This window comes from Oncorhynchus masou, chromosome 2 (assembly GCF_036934945.1).
Source record: "Oncorhynchus masou masou isolate Uvic2021 chromosome 2, UVic_Omas_1.1, whole genome shotgun sequence".
NCBI lineage: Eukaryota > Metazoa > Chordata > Actinopteri > Salmoniformes > Salmonidae > Oncorhynchus > Oncorhynchus masou.
In genome coordinates, this window is record NC_088213.1 from 31,113,223 (window position 1) to 31,134,269 (window position 21,047).

At 46.1% G+C, this 21,047-nt stretch overlaps 1 protein-coding gene across 2 annotated transcripts in view; it reads left to right on the top strand.

Annotated features, from left to right (window-relative positions):
* LOC135553944 (dysbindin domain-containing protein 1-like) overlaps positions 1–21,047 on the top strand; it is a 36,902-nt gene that overhangs the window by 13,029 nt on the left and 2,826 nt on the right. For both annotated transcript variants that reach the window (XM_064985901.1, XM_064985910.1), the window contains exon 3: positions 8,897–9,034. In XM_064985901.1, coding sequence (XP_064841973.1) covers positions 8,897–9,034 — 138 coding nt within the window. The remainder of the gene's footprint in view (positions 1–8,896; positions 9,035–21,047) is intronic.

The following is a 21,047-nucleotide window of genomic DNA, read 5'->3' on the forward strand; positions in this document are numbered from 1 at the left end:
AGACTCCGTAACCACGGTTAACAACGAGCCTGCTGAACCAGGAGACCGAACGGTGTAGGGAGATGTGCATTTCCTGTGTTCACGGTGACACAAAACAGTATCCCTCCATATGGACCAACATCGTGACGCCACAAGGGAGCTGTCAGATGATGGTGGGTGCAGTACCAGAGATGCCGGACTGAGCTTGTACCTCTCCTAGTGGGATGGGATTGTCCGCTGTTCGTGGCCCCATGGGGGCATGAGTTGAGGAAGAAAGTACGAGCCGGCCGAAGAAGAGAGTGGGGACGACCCATCACCTGTGTGGCCCAGAAGCCGCCGGTTAACCAACCTGACTCTACGGGTCCGGAGTCGGAGGGGGAGCCAAAACTCGAACCCCCTGGGGAACCACTGGAAGAGGAGCCCAGCCTTCCCCTCCTCGATTTCAAGGGGCCAGTTGAGACCCCCGTGGGGGGCCAACTGAGGGGACAATTTGGTACGGCCCAGTGGGAGGATCCAAATTTGAAAGCTGCCGCCACCTAAGTGATAGCGGTGGATGGACAGCTACTTCCGGGGGTAAGTGACAGGCAATACCCCCATTTCCAAATTAAAATAACCTTTTGTATCAGGTGTCGCGCCAACAGGGGGAACTTTGAGAGGTATTGTTGCTCCGATGGTATGTAGGAACCGTTCTTCAGCTGGCCCACACCCACCTGTTGGGGCACACCTGAGAATGGAGAAGGCCCCGGGAACGGATTGCTGAGAATGGAGAAGACCCTGGAACAGATCTCCGCCCGATTCCACTGCCCCGGGATGTGGAAGACTACTGTCACTGCCCCGGAAGCACACTTCCGAAACCTTCTGGTCCCCCTGCCAATAATCGGGGTGCCCTTTGAACGCATCGCCATGGACATAGTGGGGCCCCTGGTAAAGACTGCATGAGGACACAGGTACATCTTGGTAATATTGGACTATGCGACCAGGTATCCCGAGGCCATTCCCCTACGGGCTCAACGCTTTAATAAAACGCTCAAACAGATGCTGCGGAAGATCATCGAGCAAGATGGGAAGAACTTGGACCAGCTACTACCCCACCTAATGTTCTCAATCTGAGAAGTACCCCAATCCTTAACTGGGTTCTCCAATCCTTAACTGGGTTCTCCAATCCTTAACTGGGACCTGTCAATTGCTGCGTACGGCAACCGGGGAGATGGAAACCCCAACAGATTTACCACGTGAACCTGTTGAAGAAGTGGCACGAGAGGAAAGCCTTGGCCGTGTTATGGTCGGGACCTAGGACGCCAACGGTACCAGTGGAGGTCCCGAGCAATGAGGACCTCGACCCGGCACAGAAGCAAGAGCTCAGGGAGCTCGTCAATCGGAACACGGCGGTTTTCTCCTGAGAAGCCGGGCCGCACGACCCTCATTGAACACCACATCCGTACCCAGCCCGGGGAAACAGTACGAAAGAGGCCATGTCGGATTCTGGAGGCCGGAAGGGAGGGCATGAAACAGGAAGTGGAGGCTATGCTGAGGACAGGGGTCGTGGAAGAGTCCCACAGTGCATGTGAACGACATCAGCTTGTTTGACGCATATCCCATGCCGAGGGTGGACGAGCTCATCGACCGATTGGGAAAGGCCCGGTACATCAGCACCCTTGACCTGACCAAAGGTTATTGGCAGGTACCGTTGGCAGCCTCCTCCCGGGAGAAGACGGCGTTTTCGACACCAGATGGGTTATATCAGTACCGGGTGCTCCAGTTCAGTCTCCACAGAGCCCCGCCCACCTTCCAACGGCTGATGAACAGAGTGCTTCGACCCCACCAGCAGTACGCAGCGGCATATCCGGATGATATAATCATCCACAGCCAAGGTTGGGAAGAGCATCTGACGCTTCTCCAGGCGGTGCTGGACGCACTCAGACAAGCCGGGTTGACTGCAAGAAATGCATCCTAGGGTTCGAGGAAGTGGAGTACCTGGGGTATTTGATCGGACGGGGGAACGTTAAGCCCCAGGAGATGAAGGTTCACGCAGTGCGTGACTGGCCCGTTCCACGCACCAAGACACAGGTCAAGTCCTTCCTGGGACTTGCAGGATACTATAGCCAGTTTATCCCCAACTTTGCAGCTATAGCTTCCCCCCTCACCGATCTAACCAAGGCCCGCCTCCCGAAAACAGTGAAATGGACGGAGGAGACAGAAGCTGCGTTCAACAGTCTAAAGGAAGCGCTGTTCTCCCATCAGATTCTCGTAACGCCCGATTTCCAGGTACCGATGGTGGTCCAGACAGACGCATGTGATACGGGACTAGGGGAAATTCTGTCCCAGATACACAATGGGGAGGAGCATCCCATCGTGTACATCAGCCGAAAGCTGATGCCTAGGGAAAATAAATACTCTATTGTGGTGAAAGAGTGTCTAGCAGTGAACTGGGCGCTAGACACTCAAGTATTACCTGCTAGGTACCCACTTCACTCTGGTCACGGACCATGCTCCCCTGGTCTGGATGGCCAGGGGAAAGGACACAAACGATCGGGTCAACCAGGTGGTTCTTGTCCCTTCAATGCTTCTCTTTTTCTGTTGTGCACAGGTCAGGGGCAAAGCATTGAAACGCGGATGCCCTATTGAGAAGGGAGACAGACGTTGCACTGATGACCGTCCCCTCCCCGACAGAGCTAAGGGAGCTAAGGTGGCATACAGCAGGTCAGCCACCAGGGGGAGACTCGTCGAGGTGACGAGGGGCGTGACAACCATTGCTAGTGTTATGGAAGAATCAGTTGATTTGAGACATGTATGAAGTGTTTTGGTAGTTTTAGTGCATTTTGCAACTGATGTGCCAAGCTAAAAGTTGGTTTGAAGAACCGTGTGAAGAGTTTTGAAAAAGTGACTTAAGTATTGAGAAATCGGTCCTAGCGATTGTAAAAAAAAAACTGCATTACGATCGTGTCCAATTCAATTCCCTGTGTACTGTGTTTGCGCTAGGCTAGTCAAACCATTTCACACCATTATATCTAATTGACCTTATAAGCCAATGTCATCCACGCTGGTAAATATTGCTACATTAATGCACGTTACAACCAGCTAAATACTGAAGATTGTTTACAGAGATGGGCTTTTTTTTGGTGCAGTGCATCTGAAGAATGGTAAATGGATAGGGTTGATTAATAATAATATATTTATTTTATATAGAGCTTTTCAAACAATCTTGTTTAAAAAGAATATCAACAATAATTCAGGGAGCTGGCAGTTCATGGAGCGCTTCATCAGGCAGCATCTGTCTCTGAAGTTCACAGCTACTCCTCCTCTGTAGGTAGGCTGGAACAGATCCACCACCAAAAAGTGTAGCACTCACCTGGATGTAAGCACCTGAGTAACCACCACACCTCAGCAGTAATCAGTGTCATGATGTTGGCCTGGGGGGTAGGTTTATGACAGTCATAAATACCTCCTCCCCCCTTTTTCCTCTCTCTACCCTACTGATGTTACATTTGCAAAACCCTTGGTTAACATAGAGATTCTGGGAACATCAGAAGGTGGGGGGAAATGAACTATATTCTGGTAATCCGACCAACGGAATACATGCAGTGGTACTTAATGAATATGATGTCAGTTCGGTTGCCATCTGAGACATTCTCATCAATGATAAGATGACATAAACTTTACAGTGGAAAGTCTACACATCTGAGTTATCGGATTCACATGGAATTGTTGTTCAATTTAAATGTTTGAATATGAAATTATTCGTGATGGGATGAAATGTGATTTTAGCTTCTAAAATGTGAGATTTGGGTTTTCATCAGCTAGGGCTCTGCTCAATCAGTGGCCCGCCCCTGTGAAGGGACATGGGCAATAAAACGTTTCAAACACACCCTCCTCTCCCTTCCTATATAAAGCCTTGACGACAATGTAACCTCCTGTTCCGAGGACGTGAGGACGAAGGTCCTATGTCAGAATGGTTCAGATAATAACTACAGAACGAAGCCAACATCAGCGTGAGCTTTGGTTGCGAATGGTATGAACTTTTAACTTTTATTCACTACAGAAGTGATACCTCCTAGCCAATGTGGTAGCAACAGCAGATGCAAATGAGGGTTAGGAAGGAACAGACAGAGAGAGATACTGTATTTACGATAGCACAGCTTCTTCCCTTTGTTCCTCAGTCTTCCCGCCCTTTCACTCAAACTCAGCCCCTTTTCTTTTGTGTAACAAGCTGTCATATCTGTTCCGCCCGCTAGGGACGTTTTCCTTTATGACGTAATTTGTAATCAAGTTATGATTTAATTATGTGTATGTGTAATTCTGTGTGATTAGTTAGGTATTTAGTAAATAAATAATTAAACCCAAATTTGTATTGCTGATTCAACTTGTGAGCCAGGTTTCGTGCAGATAACCAAGAATTTACAACTTTCAGATGAGACTGAATTAAGATGACAATTAATATTGACTGCTATTGATGTAAAATATTACTAGGTCTTTAAGAGTTTATTCGGAAGATAACAGCTCTATAAATATTATTTTGTGGTGCCCGACTCTCTAGTTAATTACATTTACATGATTAGCTCAATCAGGTAATATTAATTACGGATAAATTATCTTATAGAATAGCATGTCATATCACTTAATCCGGCATAGCCAAAGACACGACATCAGCAACAGCCTCCTACGAGGCGAGCCTCTGTCATCCCCTCACACCACAGTCTACATCTTTCAGGAGACCAGGTGGAACAAACAGCAGGTGAATCATTCAAATATAGATTAGCTAAGTGAACCAAGCAGGCCTGTGGAGATTTGCTCTAAGGGAGGAATCAACTAGCACACCATGGAGACAGAGCTCTAGACATCCCATAATGCTAATCAGGCCTTTATCACTGCATATGGTTCAGCTGATGCTGTGGAGTTCAGTTAACCCCTCAGATACACACTGACTGACCCACAGTCTCCCCATTTGTACAGAGATCTGTACAACGCCCTAGGGAGGTAGAAGTTGCCCTTAACCAAAGATTGAGGATCAGCTTAACCTCCCCAAATCCTGGCCTTCACAGATCAGTGTCTAGTGGCAACTTCCTCCCATCCAGTGAGGGAGGAGTAGTGCAAAGGGGCAGCCTGAGCCTCCCACGTGGTTAAACGAGTGGCTCATTAAGCGAAGGTGAGACAGGAGTGTCTGCTTCTCTGTCTCTGATCCTCTACGGCTGCAGTTGTCTCATTAGAAGACTTCAAACAACAGCGGAATGTCAACCCACAATATCTTTACCTTCCTCTCCTCTCAACTCTCTCCTCACTGGCGTTCCTCTCATCTTTACTGTGTCCCACTCCTTCTCCTCTCCTCTCTCGTTCCACTTGTCCCCTCACATCTCCTCTCATGGGAGCTAGTGTCTGGAACACACAGGCAGATGTAATCAGTATTTATACTGTCTGTGGACAGGTCTGGTACAGAGGAACAAGACCATGGAGATTGTGTGTGGATTTTATATTGTACTTTTCAGCAAGTACTGTTCAAAATGTCTCTTTTTGTAGACGTGTGTTATTGTGAGTAGCAAGGTATCCCAGGCAAAGCAAGGTCACCACTCACTGTAAGAGCCAAAGGTATAGAGTAGAGGTCGACCGATTATGATTTTTCAACACCGATACCGATTATTGGAGGACCAATAAAGCCGATACCGATTAATTGGCCAATTTTTTTATTTGTAATAATGACAATTACAACAATACTGAATGAACACTTATTTTAACTTAAAACATCAATAAAATCAATTTAGCCTCAAGTAAATAATGAAACATGTCAATTTGGTTTAAATAATGCAAAAACAAAGTGTTGGAGAAGAAAGTAAAAGTGCAATATGTGCTATGTAAGAAAGCTAACGATTCAGTTCCTTGCTCAGAACATGAGAACATATGAAAGCTGGTGGTTCCTTTTAACATGAGTCTTCAATATTCCTAGGTAAGAAGTGTTAGGTTGTAGTTATTATAGGAATTATAGGACTATTTGCCTCTATAGCATTTTTTTGTATTTCATTAACCTTTGACGATTAGATGTTCTTATAGGCACTTTAGTATTGCCAGTGTAACAGTATAGCTTCCGTCCCTCTCCTCGCTCCTCCCTGTGCTCGAACCAGCAACACAACGACAACAGCCACCATCGAAGCAGCGTTACCCATGCAGAGCAAGGGGAACAACTACGAGAAGGCTCAGAGCGAGTGACGTTTGAAACGCTATTAGTGTGCGCTAACTAGCTAGCCATTTCACTTCGGTTACACCAGCCTCATCTCAGGAGTTGATAGGCTTGAAGTCATAAACATCGCAATGCTTGACGCACAACGAAGAGCTGCTGGCAAAACGCACGAAAGTGCTGTTTGAATGAATGTTTACGCGCCTGCTTCTGCCTACCACCGCTCAGTCAGATACTTAGATACTTGTATGCTTGTATACTCAGGTAGATTATATGCAATGCAGGACACGCTAGATAATATCTAGTAATATCATCAACCATGTGTAGTTAACTAGTGATTATGATTGATTGTTTTTTATAAGATAAGTTTAATGCTAGCTAGCAACTTACTTTGGCTTACTGCATTCGCGTAACAGGCAGTCCTTGTGGAGTGCAACGAGAGAGAGGCAGGTCGTTATTGCGTTGGACTAGTTAACTGTAAGGTTGCAAGATTGGATCCCCACCGTTCCGTTGAAAATATGTGCCGAACTCCCCATCCCGGATCCGGGATGAAAATCAAGAATGTGTTCTTAACTGAGCCTTTTCTTTGTCATCTCAGATTTTCAAAATATGCTTTTTAAATAAAGGTATAAAAAAATGTAAATTTAATTTGTGTAAGAAAAAAAATCGGCGCCCGAAAATTCAGTCACCTACAACGTAAAAAATACCGATTTCCGATTGTTATCGGCGCAGGACACCGGGCGGACACCTGGTAAATGTGGTCTCTTATGGTCAATCTTCCAATGATCTGCCTACAAATACGTCACAATGCTGCAGACACCTAATTAATCGGTCATTCCGATTAATCTTGTTTGTTTTCATCCAAAAAATGAAATAGCGCCCCCAGAGCATCAACAGGTTAACTGACTTCGAGGTATAAAAAAATATTTAAAAAAAATCTAATTAATCTGTCGACCTCTAATACAGAGTTGGCAAACCATCATTCAGTGACAATAATACTATAATCCACAGAAGGGCTTACCAGGAAGAACTTCCAAATTCAAGGTGGAAAGGAGTTGGAGCAGAGAATGATTTATTTGAGCTTGTTTAAATCCATTGTCAGGACAATTGTAGAATTCATTGTCTAGGAACTTCTGGCACCCAATGAAATTCTCTGTCTCAAATCATCAGTGTAACTCTGCCCATGTCTCCTCACAATGTGTGAAATACAGCAGAGCCACCACCAGGATTATGATTTTGCATGATTATCAACTCTCTCTGACTTATAATAATATGGTTAAAGGTTTTTATCTTCTTAAATCAATGTCTGCGCTATATTTATCAGGAGAGTGAGAGAGCAGTGAGAGAATGGGGCTGTGCAGCAGCAGAACAAAGGAGTGTTGAGGAGAGGGCTGTGATCCACCCTGTGGCAGTATACTGCCTGGCTGGTAGAGAGAAATTAGCTGGGAAACGGTATCCTTAAAAACCATCCACCCCCGCTCTCTCTCTACACTCAGACACACAGCTATATACATCCATTCACAAGCCAAAAATACTGGAAAAGTGTTCACAGAGATACGCCTCCACAACACACACACATACATGAAGTACATTTAGTCCCTTACTATTAACACCACATAGAGCACACAGTCAGCCGTTATGCCTCACCCATGATCACCAAAGAATGCCAGCTCCACCCAGCCCAAAGCATTGTGTCAGACAAGCATGGGACTGTAACACTCCATAGATGCTTAGCAAAGCATGAGTGACGCAAATATACATTTAACTGCCATACTGCATGAATGCTGCCAGTGTGGAATGTTGGGACTGTCATGCTCTTATTTTAACATGAATAAAAACAGTACATGTTAACGGCACAGTCGTGCCGCTCTGGTGTATCAATAGACAGTGGAGCAGGGTCTGGGGTATCAATAGACATTGGAGCAGGGTCTGGGGTATCAATAGACATTGGAGCAGGGTCTGGGGTATCAATAGACATTGGAGCAGGGTCTGGGGTATCAATAGACATTGGAGCAGGGTCTGGGGTATCAATAGACATTGGAGCAGGGTATCAATAGACATTGGAGCAGGGTCTGGGGTATCAATAGACATTGGAGCAGGGTCTGGGGTATCAATAGACATTGGAGCAGGGTCTGGTGTATCAATAGACATTGGAGCAGGGTCTGGGGTATCAATAGACATTGGAGCAGGGTCTGGGGTATCAATAGAAATTGGAGCAGGGTCTGGGGTATCGGGGACTTTTGGATCAAGAACAGGTGCCATACACTCAGGACAGAGGGCGAGGAGAAGGAACAGTCTAACCATGTTGTTTTAATACCCTCTTTCTGGCTTCTCTGGCCCTTGTCCTGATGCTCCAGTCAAACATTGGCTGTTAAGAATGGCATCATTCTGACACAGAGACACATATCTCTTCCAAAGGACAGTTCAGCACACAAAGCCAAGCTGTCTCTCTGTAATATGTGCCATATTACAGTATGGCACAGAACATAAAAACAACATGAGAGATAACTTCCATACCACGGGTACTGAGAATGAGAGGGAGGGTCAGGAGGGTGTGGAGGGTTGTGTATGTGTGTGTGTGTGTGTGGGGGGGGGGGGGGGGTGTTCTGGGTGAGTTGTATAGACAGCATTGAGTTGTAGTGAGATACTACACATCTACTGGGTTATTATTGAGTTTATCATAAAACCCACCAACTGCTCCATATCAGTCCATAACTGTGACCTTACTAATTTCCTCTCTCTCTGACCCTGCAGAGCCTCTGAGCAGTGTGTCCTCCCTGGAGGTGCACTTTGACCTCCTGGACCTGACAGAGCTAACTGACATGTCTGACCAGGAGCTGGCTGAGGTGTTCGCTGACTCTGATGAGGAGAACCACAACGAGTCCCCAGCAGGTTAGACCATTTTCAGATACTCAAGATACTCAGATGGCCGCCTCGATTCGCGTTCCTAGGAAACTATGCAGTATTTTGTTTTTTTAAATGTGTTATTTCTTACATTGTTACCCGAGGAAATCTTAGGTTTTATTACATACAGTCGGGAGGAATTATTGAATATAAGAGCAACGTCAACTCACCAACATTACGACCAGGAATACGACTTTCCCGAAGCGGAGCCTCTGTTTGGTCCACCACCCAGGACAATAGATCAGATCATAGTCGGCGACCCAAAACAACGGAGCCGCAAAAGGGGCAGACGGAGCGATCTTCTTGTCAGGCTCCATAGACGGGCACATCGTGCACCGCTCCCGAGCATACTACTCGCCAATGTCCAGTCTCTGACAACAAGGTATTATGAAATCCGAGCAAGGATTGCCTTCCAGAGAGATATCAGAGATTGTAACATTCTTTGTTTCCCTGAAACATGGCTCACTCAGGATACGTCATCAGAGTCGGTACTCCAACCTGGTTTCTTCACGCATTGCGCCGACAGAAACAAACATCTCTCTGGTAAGAAGAAGGGCGGGGGTGTATGCCTTATGATTAACGAGACGTGGTGTGATCATAACAACATACAGGAACTCAAGTCCTTTTGTTCACCTGACCTAAAATTCCTTACAATCAAATGCCGACCGCATTATCTACCAAGAGAATTCTCTTCGATCATAATCCCCCCCCCCCCCCCCCCTCCCAAGCAGACACATCGACGGCCCTGAAAGAACTTCATTTGACTTTATGTAAACTGGAAACCACATATCCTGAGGGAGCATTTATTGTAGCTGGGGATTTTAACAAGGATAATCTGAAAACAAGGCTCCCTAAATTTTATCAGCATATCGAATGCGCGACCTGGGCTGGCAAAACCCTGGATCATTGTTATTCTAACTTCCGCGACGCGTATAAAGCCCTCCCCCGCCCTCCTTTTGGGAAAATCTGACCACGACTGCATTTTGTTGCTCCCAGCCTATAGACAGAAACTAAAACAGGAAGCGCCCGTGCTCAGGTCTGTTAAACGCTGGTCCGACCAATCGAATTCCACGCTTCAAGATTTCTTCGATCACGTGGACTGGAATATGTTCCGCATAGCGTCAGACAATAACATTGATGAATACGCTGATTTGGTGAGTGAGTTTATTAGCAAGTGCATCGGTGATGTTGTACCCAGAGCGTCTATTAAAACATTCCCCAACCAGAAACCGTGGATTGATGGCAGCATTTGCGCAAAACTGAAAGCGGGAACCACTGCTTTTAATCAGGGCAAGGTGACCGGAAACATGACCAAATACGAACAGTGTAGCTATTCCCTCTGCAAGGCATTCAAACAAGCTAAGCGTCATTATAGAGACAAAGTAGAGTCACAATTCAACAGCTCAGACACGAGAGGTATGTGGCAGGGTCTACAGTCAATCACGGACTACAAAGGAAAACCAGCCCCGTCGCGGACCACGATGTCTTGCTCCCAGACAAGCTAAACAACTTCTTGCTCGCTTTGAGGACAATACAGTGCCACTGACACGGCCCGCTACCAAAACCTGCTGGCTCTCCTTCACTGCAGCCAACGTGAGTAAGACATTTAAACGTGTTAACCCTCACAAGGCTGCAGGCCCAGACGGCATCCCCAGCCACGTCCTCAGAGCATGCACAGACCAGCTGGCTGGTGTGTTTACGGACATATTCAATCAATCCTTATCCCAGTCTGCTGTTCCCACATGCTTCAAGAGGGCCACCATTGTTCCTGTTCCCAAGAAAGCTAGGTAACTGAGCTAAATGACTATCACCCCGTAGCACTCACTTCCATCATCATGAAGTGCTTTGAGAGACTAGGACCATATCACCTCCACCTTACCTGACACCCTACACCCACTTCAATTTGCTTACCGCCCCAATAGGTCCACAGACGCAATCGCAATCACACTACACACTGCCCTATCCCATCTGGACAAGAGGAATACCTATGTAAGAATGCTGTTCATCGACTACAGCTCAGCATTTAACACCATAGTACCCTCCAAACTCATCATTAAGCTCGAAACCCTGGGTTTCGACCCCTGTGCAACTGGGTCCTGGACTGCCTGACGGGTCACCCCCAGGTGGTGTGGGTAGGTAACAACATCTCCACCCCGCTGATCCTCAACACTGGGGTCCCACAAGTGGGTTAACTTCCTTGTTCAGGGGCAGAACGTCAGATTTTTACCTTGGGTAGTGATCTAGCAACCTTTCGGTTATTTGACCAACGCTCTAACCACTAGGCTACCAGCCGCCCAATTCATTAACCATTGAATGGTTGATTTGGTGGATTTGACAACCCTCTTGTTCTCCAACCAAGACAACCCTAGTGTGATGGACTGGCTTAAACATAGTCTTTGTTCGCCTTGAGAGAACCATTACCCAAATTGAATTTCCTCCTACTTTGGTTGAACATAGTTGGATGTTAGAGTGTATGTTTTGCTCTCTGCAGGAGACAAAACAGAAACACTATCTCTGTTTACTCTGTTCTCCCTCTAAAAACTCTGTCCACTAGACAGACTCATTTACATATCACCCCGTTCTGTAGCATACGACCCCATTACATCAAAATCTAAATGGTTTAGCTGATCACAAATGTGTGCGTGTGTGTGCGTATGTGTGTGTGTGTGTGCAGAGGGTCTGTAGAGCAATGAGCACTCTAATAAAAAGCTTGCAATTGTGTTCTCTTTGGCTGCAGGGAAAGGGACACATGGGAGAACCCAATAAAACTTCAGCAGCACATTGGATTGAACATTCCTCTGAATTCTTTCTGTAATTCAAGCAGTTCTCTATATTTTGTGATAATGACCAAGATACAGTGTATTCCTGTTATGCGTCTCTGGGAGATTCTCATTTCAGTTTGTGTCCATGTCAATGTTGATAGTTATTGGTACCAGATCCCAGGCTGGATGTCTGATACAGCACAATAGACTACTGTAGCATAGCGCCCTATTAGCATTAGTTGGAGAGGGGTCTGTTTAACCTGTGATCAGGGACGCGTCTGGGCCCAGCAAACCGCCCTCCTCACAACCAGAGGAAACAGGAAATCCATCTCATGTGTTACTTATGATCCATAGCCCCATGTTTCCTGCTGAGAGGGAGAACGATCCACATAGAGCTCTACATCATCACTCCATTCAGCTGCTTTACGCTCACACTCTCACCTCATCTCTATTAAGAAGAGATATGCGTGACTTGGGAACGGTACTAAGATGTTTGCTTTACAATACACCTGTTCTACACTCATATACCTTCTCAGCATGGGGAACCACAGAGAGCTATGTTCAGCTCTATGTGCGGGATATTAAAATAACCTTACAAAGGTGCACTTTAAGAAATACAGCAATCTTACTTAGGCATCACCCACGCTCCTTTTCCTTACCCCCAGGGTTGAACCGTGCCAATTTATCACATTACTCCCCATAAAAAGGCATTGCGCTGCTCCCTTGTCTGACATTAGCCCGTAACTCAGGGGTTCCAAACCTTTTTGGCCCACGACCACATTTTGATACTGAAAGATTTTCGTGACCCCAACCATGTGAATTTTTTTTTTTTTAATTAACAGCCATTGTTAACTTTTTTTTGGGGGCTATGGCAGGGGTCTTCTCAACTCACCATCACATACTTTTCATTGGGGCTATGACAACTCACCATAATACTTTTCATCCGGGGACACGGTGTGCACCTCATATCTGCTGTCACATCCAACCTGGACGATATTTGGTTTTAATGCAGACGAGAGCACTGAATGCAGCTTCGTACAGATATAAGCTGGCAAAGGGTACCATGAGTTTCATGGTGCTTTTAAGACAACTGGGAACTCAGTCAAATAATGATGTCAGTGATCTTCAGGACAGAAAGTCGGAGCTCTAAGAGGCCCGAGTTCCAGAGTTGGAATTCCGAGTTGGATGACCGTTCAAAACTATTTTTTCCAGTCGGAGCTCGTTTTTTTCAGAGTTCCCAGTTCTCTTGAATGCACTGAAGTCGGAAGTCAGAAATTGCTGAGTTCCTAGTTCCTAGTTGTGTTGAACGCGGCATTAATGTCAGAGGGAGACGGCAGAGTATTCCCTTAGAGTCAGGAACCAAAACTGCTCTGTAGTGATCTGTGAATGACAGCTCAATCAGCTATTAGATTTCACTTACCAGCATGTCAATTGAGCCAGGATCACGGTCAAATGGATTGGGAAGTAGGTGCCAAAGTGCTCTTCCAAGCGTTGGAGGTGAGCAGTCATCACTCGTGTGGGACACTTACTGATGGTGTTTTCTGTTACATGCACAACCGAGGGAAGGGGGCATGGTTCACTTTTGAATGACTCTCTCCAATAAGAATCCTTTCCTCTGAACCCACTGATTCGGTCACTCATCTGTAGGTTTTTGTATTTTCCCTGCATGCTTGCGTTCAGTTTCCCAAATACGTCTGTTACATAGGCAAGGAGACACATTTTATTTTCATTACACAGAAAGTCAACCAAGTCTGTTTTTTTTTTACATCCATTGTGAATGACAACAGTTCCTCTCTTAATGCAAAACATCTTTCCACCACTCCCCCTTGATAACCACCAAACCTCGGTGTGAAATAGAACATTGTCATGCTCTGATCCCATATCTCCAAATAATTTTGCCAACAGGCGTGAGCGCAGTGGATGTGGTTTGATATAATTTACAATCAAAGTTACCTGCTGCAGTATATCTCTGAGTTCTGTAATCAGCTTTTTTGCCCCCAATTGCTCTCGGTGTGTCATACAATGCGTCCTTATGGCAGAGGGAGACATTCATAACTAGAGTGTGACGGCCTGCCTGTCGTCCCGCCATAGATGGAGCCCCATCTGTGCAAAAGCCCAACATTTGATCCCATGGAATCTGTTTTCCATCAATATAGCCACACAGCACACTGAACATCCCCTGTACTCTTTCATGCTCGGGAATCGTGAGACAGAACAATATGTCCTCGTGAATAGCATCCCCCAGCATGTATAGCGAACAAAATTCATGCGTGGGCATCTTGGCCCTCGCAGCTAACGTTCATTTGGAGAGCATAAACTGGGGAGGTTTTAAGTCGTTCAGTCCGAGTTTCCTCTTGATTGCTAGAGATAGCATACATCATTTCTTTAACAGTGTTTTCTGACAAAGGTATTGATGTGAGTTTCTGTGCCTCTGTCTCCCCACACATTGTTTTCACCATATCAATAGCGGCCGGTTATTTCAACGTCTCTGCAACAGTGTGTGGTTTCATAGCATAGAGGGCCTAGTCACTCACCATGGGAATGATTCAAGTGCAACGGTGAAGTGCAGCCTTTTTCCATGATCTAAGGGAACTCTCTAGTTGAATTTAATATTTGAATAATTTTCATTTCAATTTTTAAGGTTAACCACATTTCAAGGCGATGTTATAATATATACATATATATACTTGCCGGGATTTTGGAAATTCTCCAGCGACCCTATTTTCATTCAAGCAACCCCATACGGGGTCGCAACACTTAGCTTGGGAACCGCTGCCCTAAGTGCATGCATGTATCTACACAGCCTTAATCCCCCAGTGACCCCACCCACCCTGTCTCTATCTCTGTTGCTCTGTCATACACACACACACACACACACACACACACACACACACACACACACACACACACACACACACACACACACACACACACACACACACACACACACACACACACACACACACACACCTCAGGCTGCTTTAATCACTGCATTGTGCTGTACCCCATAACCTCCTCTTAGATTAATCCCACTGAGGAGGAGGAGGCACCTGACTAGGTAGATCAGTGTGCTGGGGACCCCTAGTGACAGAGAGGCAGGAGGCAGAGAGGAGAGAGGGAGCATTAAAAAGAGAGAGGGAGGGAGAAAGGGAGAAACATGAAAGAGAAATACATGAGAGGTGGTGATTCCCTCTCCACCGCAGCAAGGTTTCCCATTTCTCCTGCCGTCTCTCTGACGGCAGGACCTCACCACAGGGCTCGTATAAACCCACCACAGCTGCTGCTACCGGAGCACCACAGCCATAAAACTCACAGGGAGAACAACAGACTGTCCCCATATGCCCAGCCATCTAGCCTATACATCTAATATCCTCTGATATAGTGCAGCAGTTTTACTGACGAATCGGACATTAAAAAGCCCAGCAGGAGGAATAAGCAGCATTGTGTGATGACCATAATCTCACTCAATGGGGTGAAACTGTCGAGGAGGTCAGGGACCGTGCAGAGATTTTTGGTGTTGAATTAAGACCTATGGCTGGTGAAAGGGAGTTAGTGTACTAAGATAGAAGAGTGGTGGTAAATGTGATCAGAACACCAATAAAATTGTCTCAATGTGTAATACAGACCCTGATAAAAGTGTTTATTTTCACATCCATACAGTGCATTCAGAAAGTATTCAGACCCCTTGACCTGTTCCATATTTTTTTGTCACAGCCTTACTCTAAAATGGAATAAACTATCTTTGTTTCATCAATCTACACACAATATCCCATAATGACAAAGTGAAAACAGGTTTTTAGAAATGTTTGCAAATGTATGTAAAAAAAAGAAGATATTTACCTTATTTACATAAGTATTCAGACTCTTTCCTATGAGACTCCGAAATTGAGCTCAGGTGCATCTTGAGTCCATTGATTATCCTTGAGATGTTTCTACAACTTGATTGGAGTCCACCTGTAGTAAATAAAAATCTGATTGGACATGATTTGGAAATGCACACACCTGTCTATATAAGGTCGCACAGTTGATAGTGCATGTCAGAGCAGAACCAAGACACGAGGTCGACGGAATTGTCCATAGAGCTCCGAGACAGGATTGTGTCGAGGCACAGATCTGGGGAAGGGTACCCCAAAAAATTGCAGCATTGAAGGTCCCCAAGAACAGAGTGGCTTCCATCATTCTTAAATGGAAGACGTTTGGACACCAACACTCTTCCTAGAGCTGGCCGCCCAGCCAAACTGAGCAATCGGGAAAGAAGGGTCTTGGTCAGGGAGGTGACCAAGAACCCGATGGTCATTCTGACAGAGCTCCAGAGTTCCTTTGTGGAGAGAGAATAACCTTCTAAAAGGACAACCATCTCTGCAATCAGGCCTTTATGGTAGAATGGTCAGATGGAATCCACTCCTCAGTGAAAGGCACATGACACCCCACTTGGAGTTTGCCAAAAGGCACCTAAAGGACTCTCAGACCATGAGAAACAAGATTCTCTGCTCTGATGAAACCAAAATTGAACTGCAAGCATCACATCTGGAGGAAACCTGGCACCATCCCTACAATGAAGCATGGTGGTAGCAGGTGTTTTTCAGTGGCAGGGACTGGGAGACTAGTCAGGATCGAGAGAAAGATGAACGGAGCAAAGTACAGAGAGATCCTTGATGAAAACATACTCCAGAACACTCAGGACCTCAGACTGGGGAGAAGGTTCACCTTCCAACAGGACAACAACCCTAAGCACACAGACAAGACAACGCAGGAGCGGCTTCGGGACAAATCTCTGAATGTCCTTGAGTGGCCCAGCCAGAACCCGGACTTGAACCCGATTGAACATCTCTGGAGAGACCTGAAAATAGCTGTGCAGCGACACTCCCCATCCAACCTGACAGAGCTTGAGAGGAGCTGCAGGGAAGAATGGGAGAAACTCCCCAAATACAGGTGTGCCATGCTTGTAGCATCATACCCAAGAAGACCCGGGCTGTAAACGGTGCCAAAGGTGCTTCAACAAATTACTGAGTAAAGGGTCTGAATACTTATTTGAATGTGATATACCTGTTTTTGCTTTGTCATTATGGGGTATTGTGTGTAGATTTATGAGGGGAAAACTATTGAGTCCATTTTAGAACTAGGTAGTAATGTAACAAAATGTGGAAAAAGTCAGGGTGTCTGAATACTTTCCGAATGCACAGTAACCGTATGTACGCCCCTTTGCATTATGTTGAATTGGATAAAGTTGATCCTCCTCCACTGTGATCTATCTGCATTTAGTAGATGTATGCTGGTATGCTATGCTGGGTTGCATCTTATCTTCATTGCCAAGTATCTTGAAGTGCTTTGTCATTGCCTGGTGTTCTCTATTTCCCACTCAGAGATTAGACAGTGACACTCTGGGGATCTCTGACTCACTCCAGCAGTGGCACACTGTGTTCAAATAAGAGTATGTTTTGAGTTCGGACTCAAGACGAGATACAGAGATACACATACCCATGCAAACACACACATACTCATACAAACACACACACACATGCATGACTAATGACTAAAGCTGCTCTCCAGTGTCCAGGCCAGACTATCCAGACTGTACAGTCTCTAGAGGAGCCAGAGTCAAGAACAGGCTCTCTTCTCCGGCAGTGTCTCTCTCTCTCTGGCTGCCTCAGTAGTGAGAATAGTGAGAGTGGGATAATACCTCCAGGTGAAAATCAGATCAGGCTGGTGTATAGATGACCTTGTGTGATAGATGACAGAACCACAGGGCCAGGTGTTCTGCCCAGTGGGGATTCTACTGCCACTGGACTGGACATACATCAGCTGTGTGTGTGTGTGTGTGTCTGTTCATGTGTATATGAGAAAGAGTTGTTTATCAGGGGTTACTGTTACCTTACCCAGGGAGGACCTAGGAACATAGGACACATCTCAGCTGTGAGATCCAGCTGTTCTGTTACTTCCTTGGTATATCTGTGTTCCCTTAAAGCTCCTTCAGTATCACCACCTGCTCTGATTATAAATAACAAGCTCTGTAGCCAGAGGTATAGAGTGTATTACAGTGAAGGAAGAAGGTGGCTTGCTTGTACAGTAAATGTATTGTCTAACTGCTTATCAAGGTGAAAGGATCTAAAGACCTTGACATGGCTACATGAAGAGATTGTATGGGTGGATAATGTGCATAATATGTATATAGACTGTAGTCTGTAAAGGTAGAGTGGCTGGATATTCCATAGGAGTGTGTTATGAACCTAGGTCAGTAGGCAGGCAGGAGTTAGTTCAGTCAGTGTAAAGCCGTGGGAAAAAGGAGAGGGTGAGTTGGGGGTAAGAGCAGATTGGCTGGGGAAAAGTGAGAGGAGGAGAAGGTGAGGGAGGGTGTTGGGGAAGAGGGTGAATGGAGGGTTAGTCAAAGGTAAAAGGAGAGAGGGGAGGAAGAGGAGGGGGAGGCCAGGGGGTGAGTGGGATAGTGAGATTGGGTTGTGTGGGAAACGGAAGGGGAGGAGGAAAGGAAGATAGGGGAGGCTGAGGGAGTTCACTCTGAATGGAGTCCTGAATTATTCACTGTTCTCAGCTGGATACAAGGCCAGGACTCTCCTGAGCTGTAGATACTGTTATCATCATCAGGCCTAAACAAACTGACTACACATTTTCACATTATTTATGTATTCCTCTTATTTTCTTCTGTTTTCCTTCTCTTTCCTTTCTTTTCTTTCTATTTAATTTCCTCTGCTCTCCTCTCCTCTCCTCTCTAACTGTATGTTGGACAGACAGGGGTAATGAAAGCTGTGTGGGCACTTATGTTTTGGACACCTGCCAGTCAGGACAGCCCAGAGATCAGAGTTGGCAGATGAGATGTTCAGGAGAAATGGAGGAGATGGGGGAGATGAGGAGGAGATGGAGGGATGAAGGCCAGAGAGGGTTAGTGGAGTGAGGGAGGACCAGAGGAGAAAGGGAGGACAATAAATTAGATTAGCTAAATGTGTACAGCTGCATTGGTAGGCCCCCACCCAATCTCACCCCTCTGTACAGTCAGTATCTGCATCTGTTCTGTGAATGTGAAATAGACAGATAACAAGAGATGACATACCAGATCTCAACAGAGACTATTATGACCATAATCACCTCAGAAACAACTACAAACCCCAGGATCACTTTCACCACACTAAAGCCCATTTGAGAGAGGAGGAGTGAGGCAGTAGGATGGAGTTGCCCCTCGACACTGATACAGTATATGGTGCATTTTGTGTCCCCCCCCCCAATGGTTAAGATTAGTATAGGGGGAGGGAAAGCTGATCCCAGATCTGTGTGGGAGTGAGTCATCTCCTCTGCAGTGTTCTCCAGGAGAGCCCAGGCTCTGACAGTCACAGCCTGTGATGACACAGGAGGACAGTCACTGGCTAGGTGGTCTCATTACCATATACAGTAGCATATACCCTTCTGCTGCCTTCAAATCTACTACCATTGAAGGGGGATGGGCAACGCATGGAGAAGGTGCTTGGTGATGTTCTCAGATCAATCCAATCTGTGTGTTTTGATGCTGTGGCTCCTCAGTGTTAACAAGGCTGGTTGAAGCTTTCCAAGCAGACGAAAATAACACAACCACCCACTATACTGTAGCAGCAGCTGTGGGCAAGACTGGGGGAAAACATTTCCATTCAGGGTAACTGTAGTAGTCTTGCTCATAAATCTTTAGGAGTCCACTGGTGCCTCTGAAAGGACTGCACAAAGAGGGGCCCCATAACTGATGTCCCAGTCCCAACATGAAACACACACATTCGCACGCACGCACGCATGCACGCACGCCACGCACACACACACACACACACAGACACACACACACACACACAGTAACCAGGTGTAACATACACGGTACACACAGCGTGTTGGCACCATACTGGCATTGTGCTTCCCTGTGGTTTAAGAGCCTTTGTAGGGCGCAGGCTGGTATTTTCTGTGAAGCCCTTCTGTGGACGTTTTCACAGCAACACACTGGTTGTGGAATCTGTTTGAGCCAACAGCACAGAAGGGCTTCTTAGACAGAGAGGTTTATTACTGCTAGACACTGCAGACATGGTAGCTAGGAGGGAGGGAGGCATGCAGGGAAGCAGGCAGGGAGACAGGCAGGGAGGCAGGGAGGGAGACACTACAAGGATGTGATAGAAGAGGGGGGTGCCTTTGTGGGCTGATGGTGGACTGAGTTAAGGAAATTGGATTTTGATTGTTCTTGATATTTGTTCTGAACTAAATGGGAGGACCCTCAAGGGAGTTGGTTATGAGTAGGTCCTGAGCAATAGGGTAAGGTGTGGTCGGTGGTCCTGATATGAAGGTCTGAGGGTAAGGGATGTTAAATGAGAGATAGAAACAGGTGTGTGTTTGTGGGGTGAGAGTCTCATCCTCTGATCCGTCTCTGTCAGAACCCTGCAAGGAGAAGAGGAGGCTTCTCCTGCATCCATATTCATAGAGCTGTCAATCACAAAACCCTGACCAGGGATGGGCTGACTCATACTGCGACTATAGCATTCTAGTCACACACAGAGATAAACAGGGACACAGATAGAGACATGCTGGTAGAGATGCAGAGACACATCATGAAAGTAGAGACACATCATGAAAGTAGAGACATACACAAGGACCAGCGGTGGCAAATACAAAGTTTAATTAACAAGCATTCAGGATGCTGAGAAGGCTCTTGTCCCTCCCATTAAAATCCAATGGAGACACCATCAATCTTCAGGGATCAATACCATCAATGTTGTGTGTGTGTGTGTGTTTGCATGTTTTCGTGTGTACCCTTGTGTGAACATACATCACTGCTGGTTGATCTATTGTTACAGCATTTCACTTATGGAGAGTGAGAGCTGGGACTTGCCTTTTCATTAGACAGTAATTGCATTGATATGTGTGCAGTAAAGGTTAAAAAGTGTGTCCGGCGACACCTATTAATCCTGTAATCTCTGTGGCAGTGAACAGCACCACCAAGTGGTGTAAAGAGACAGGGACATATGAAATAAAGATGCACTTTCTATGACCAATATTTGTGTGAACCTGCTTGACACGGGTCCCTTCTGTGCACTCTGGGACTTGCAGATGAGCACATATGAGGGGGGGATTGATTCAAGATTAAAGAGAGTGGGGAGATGGACACAAAGAAAGAGAGGTACAGCGAGAGATACAGAGAAAGAAAGGGGTATAGTAAGGGAAAGGGAGAGAGAGAGGGAGAGAGAGAGCCTCCTAGCCTCACCACCGAAATACCAATCAGCTTC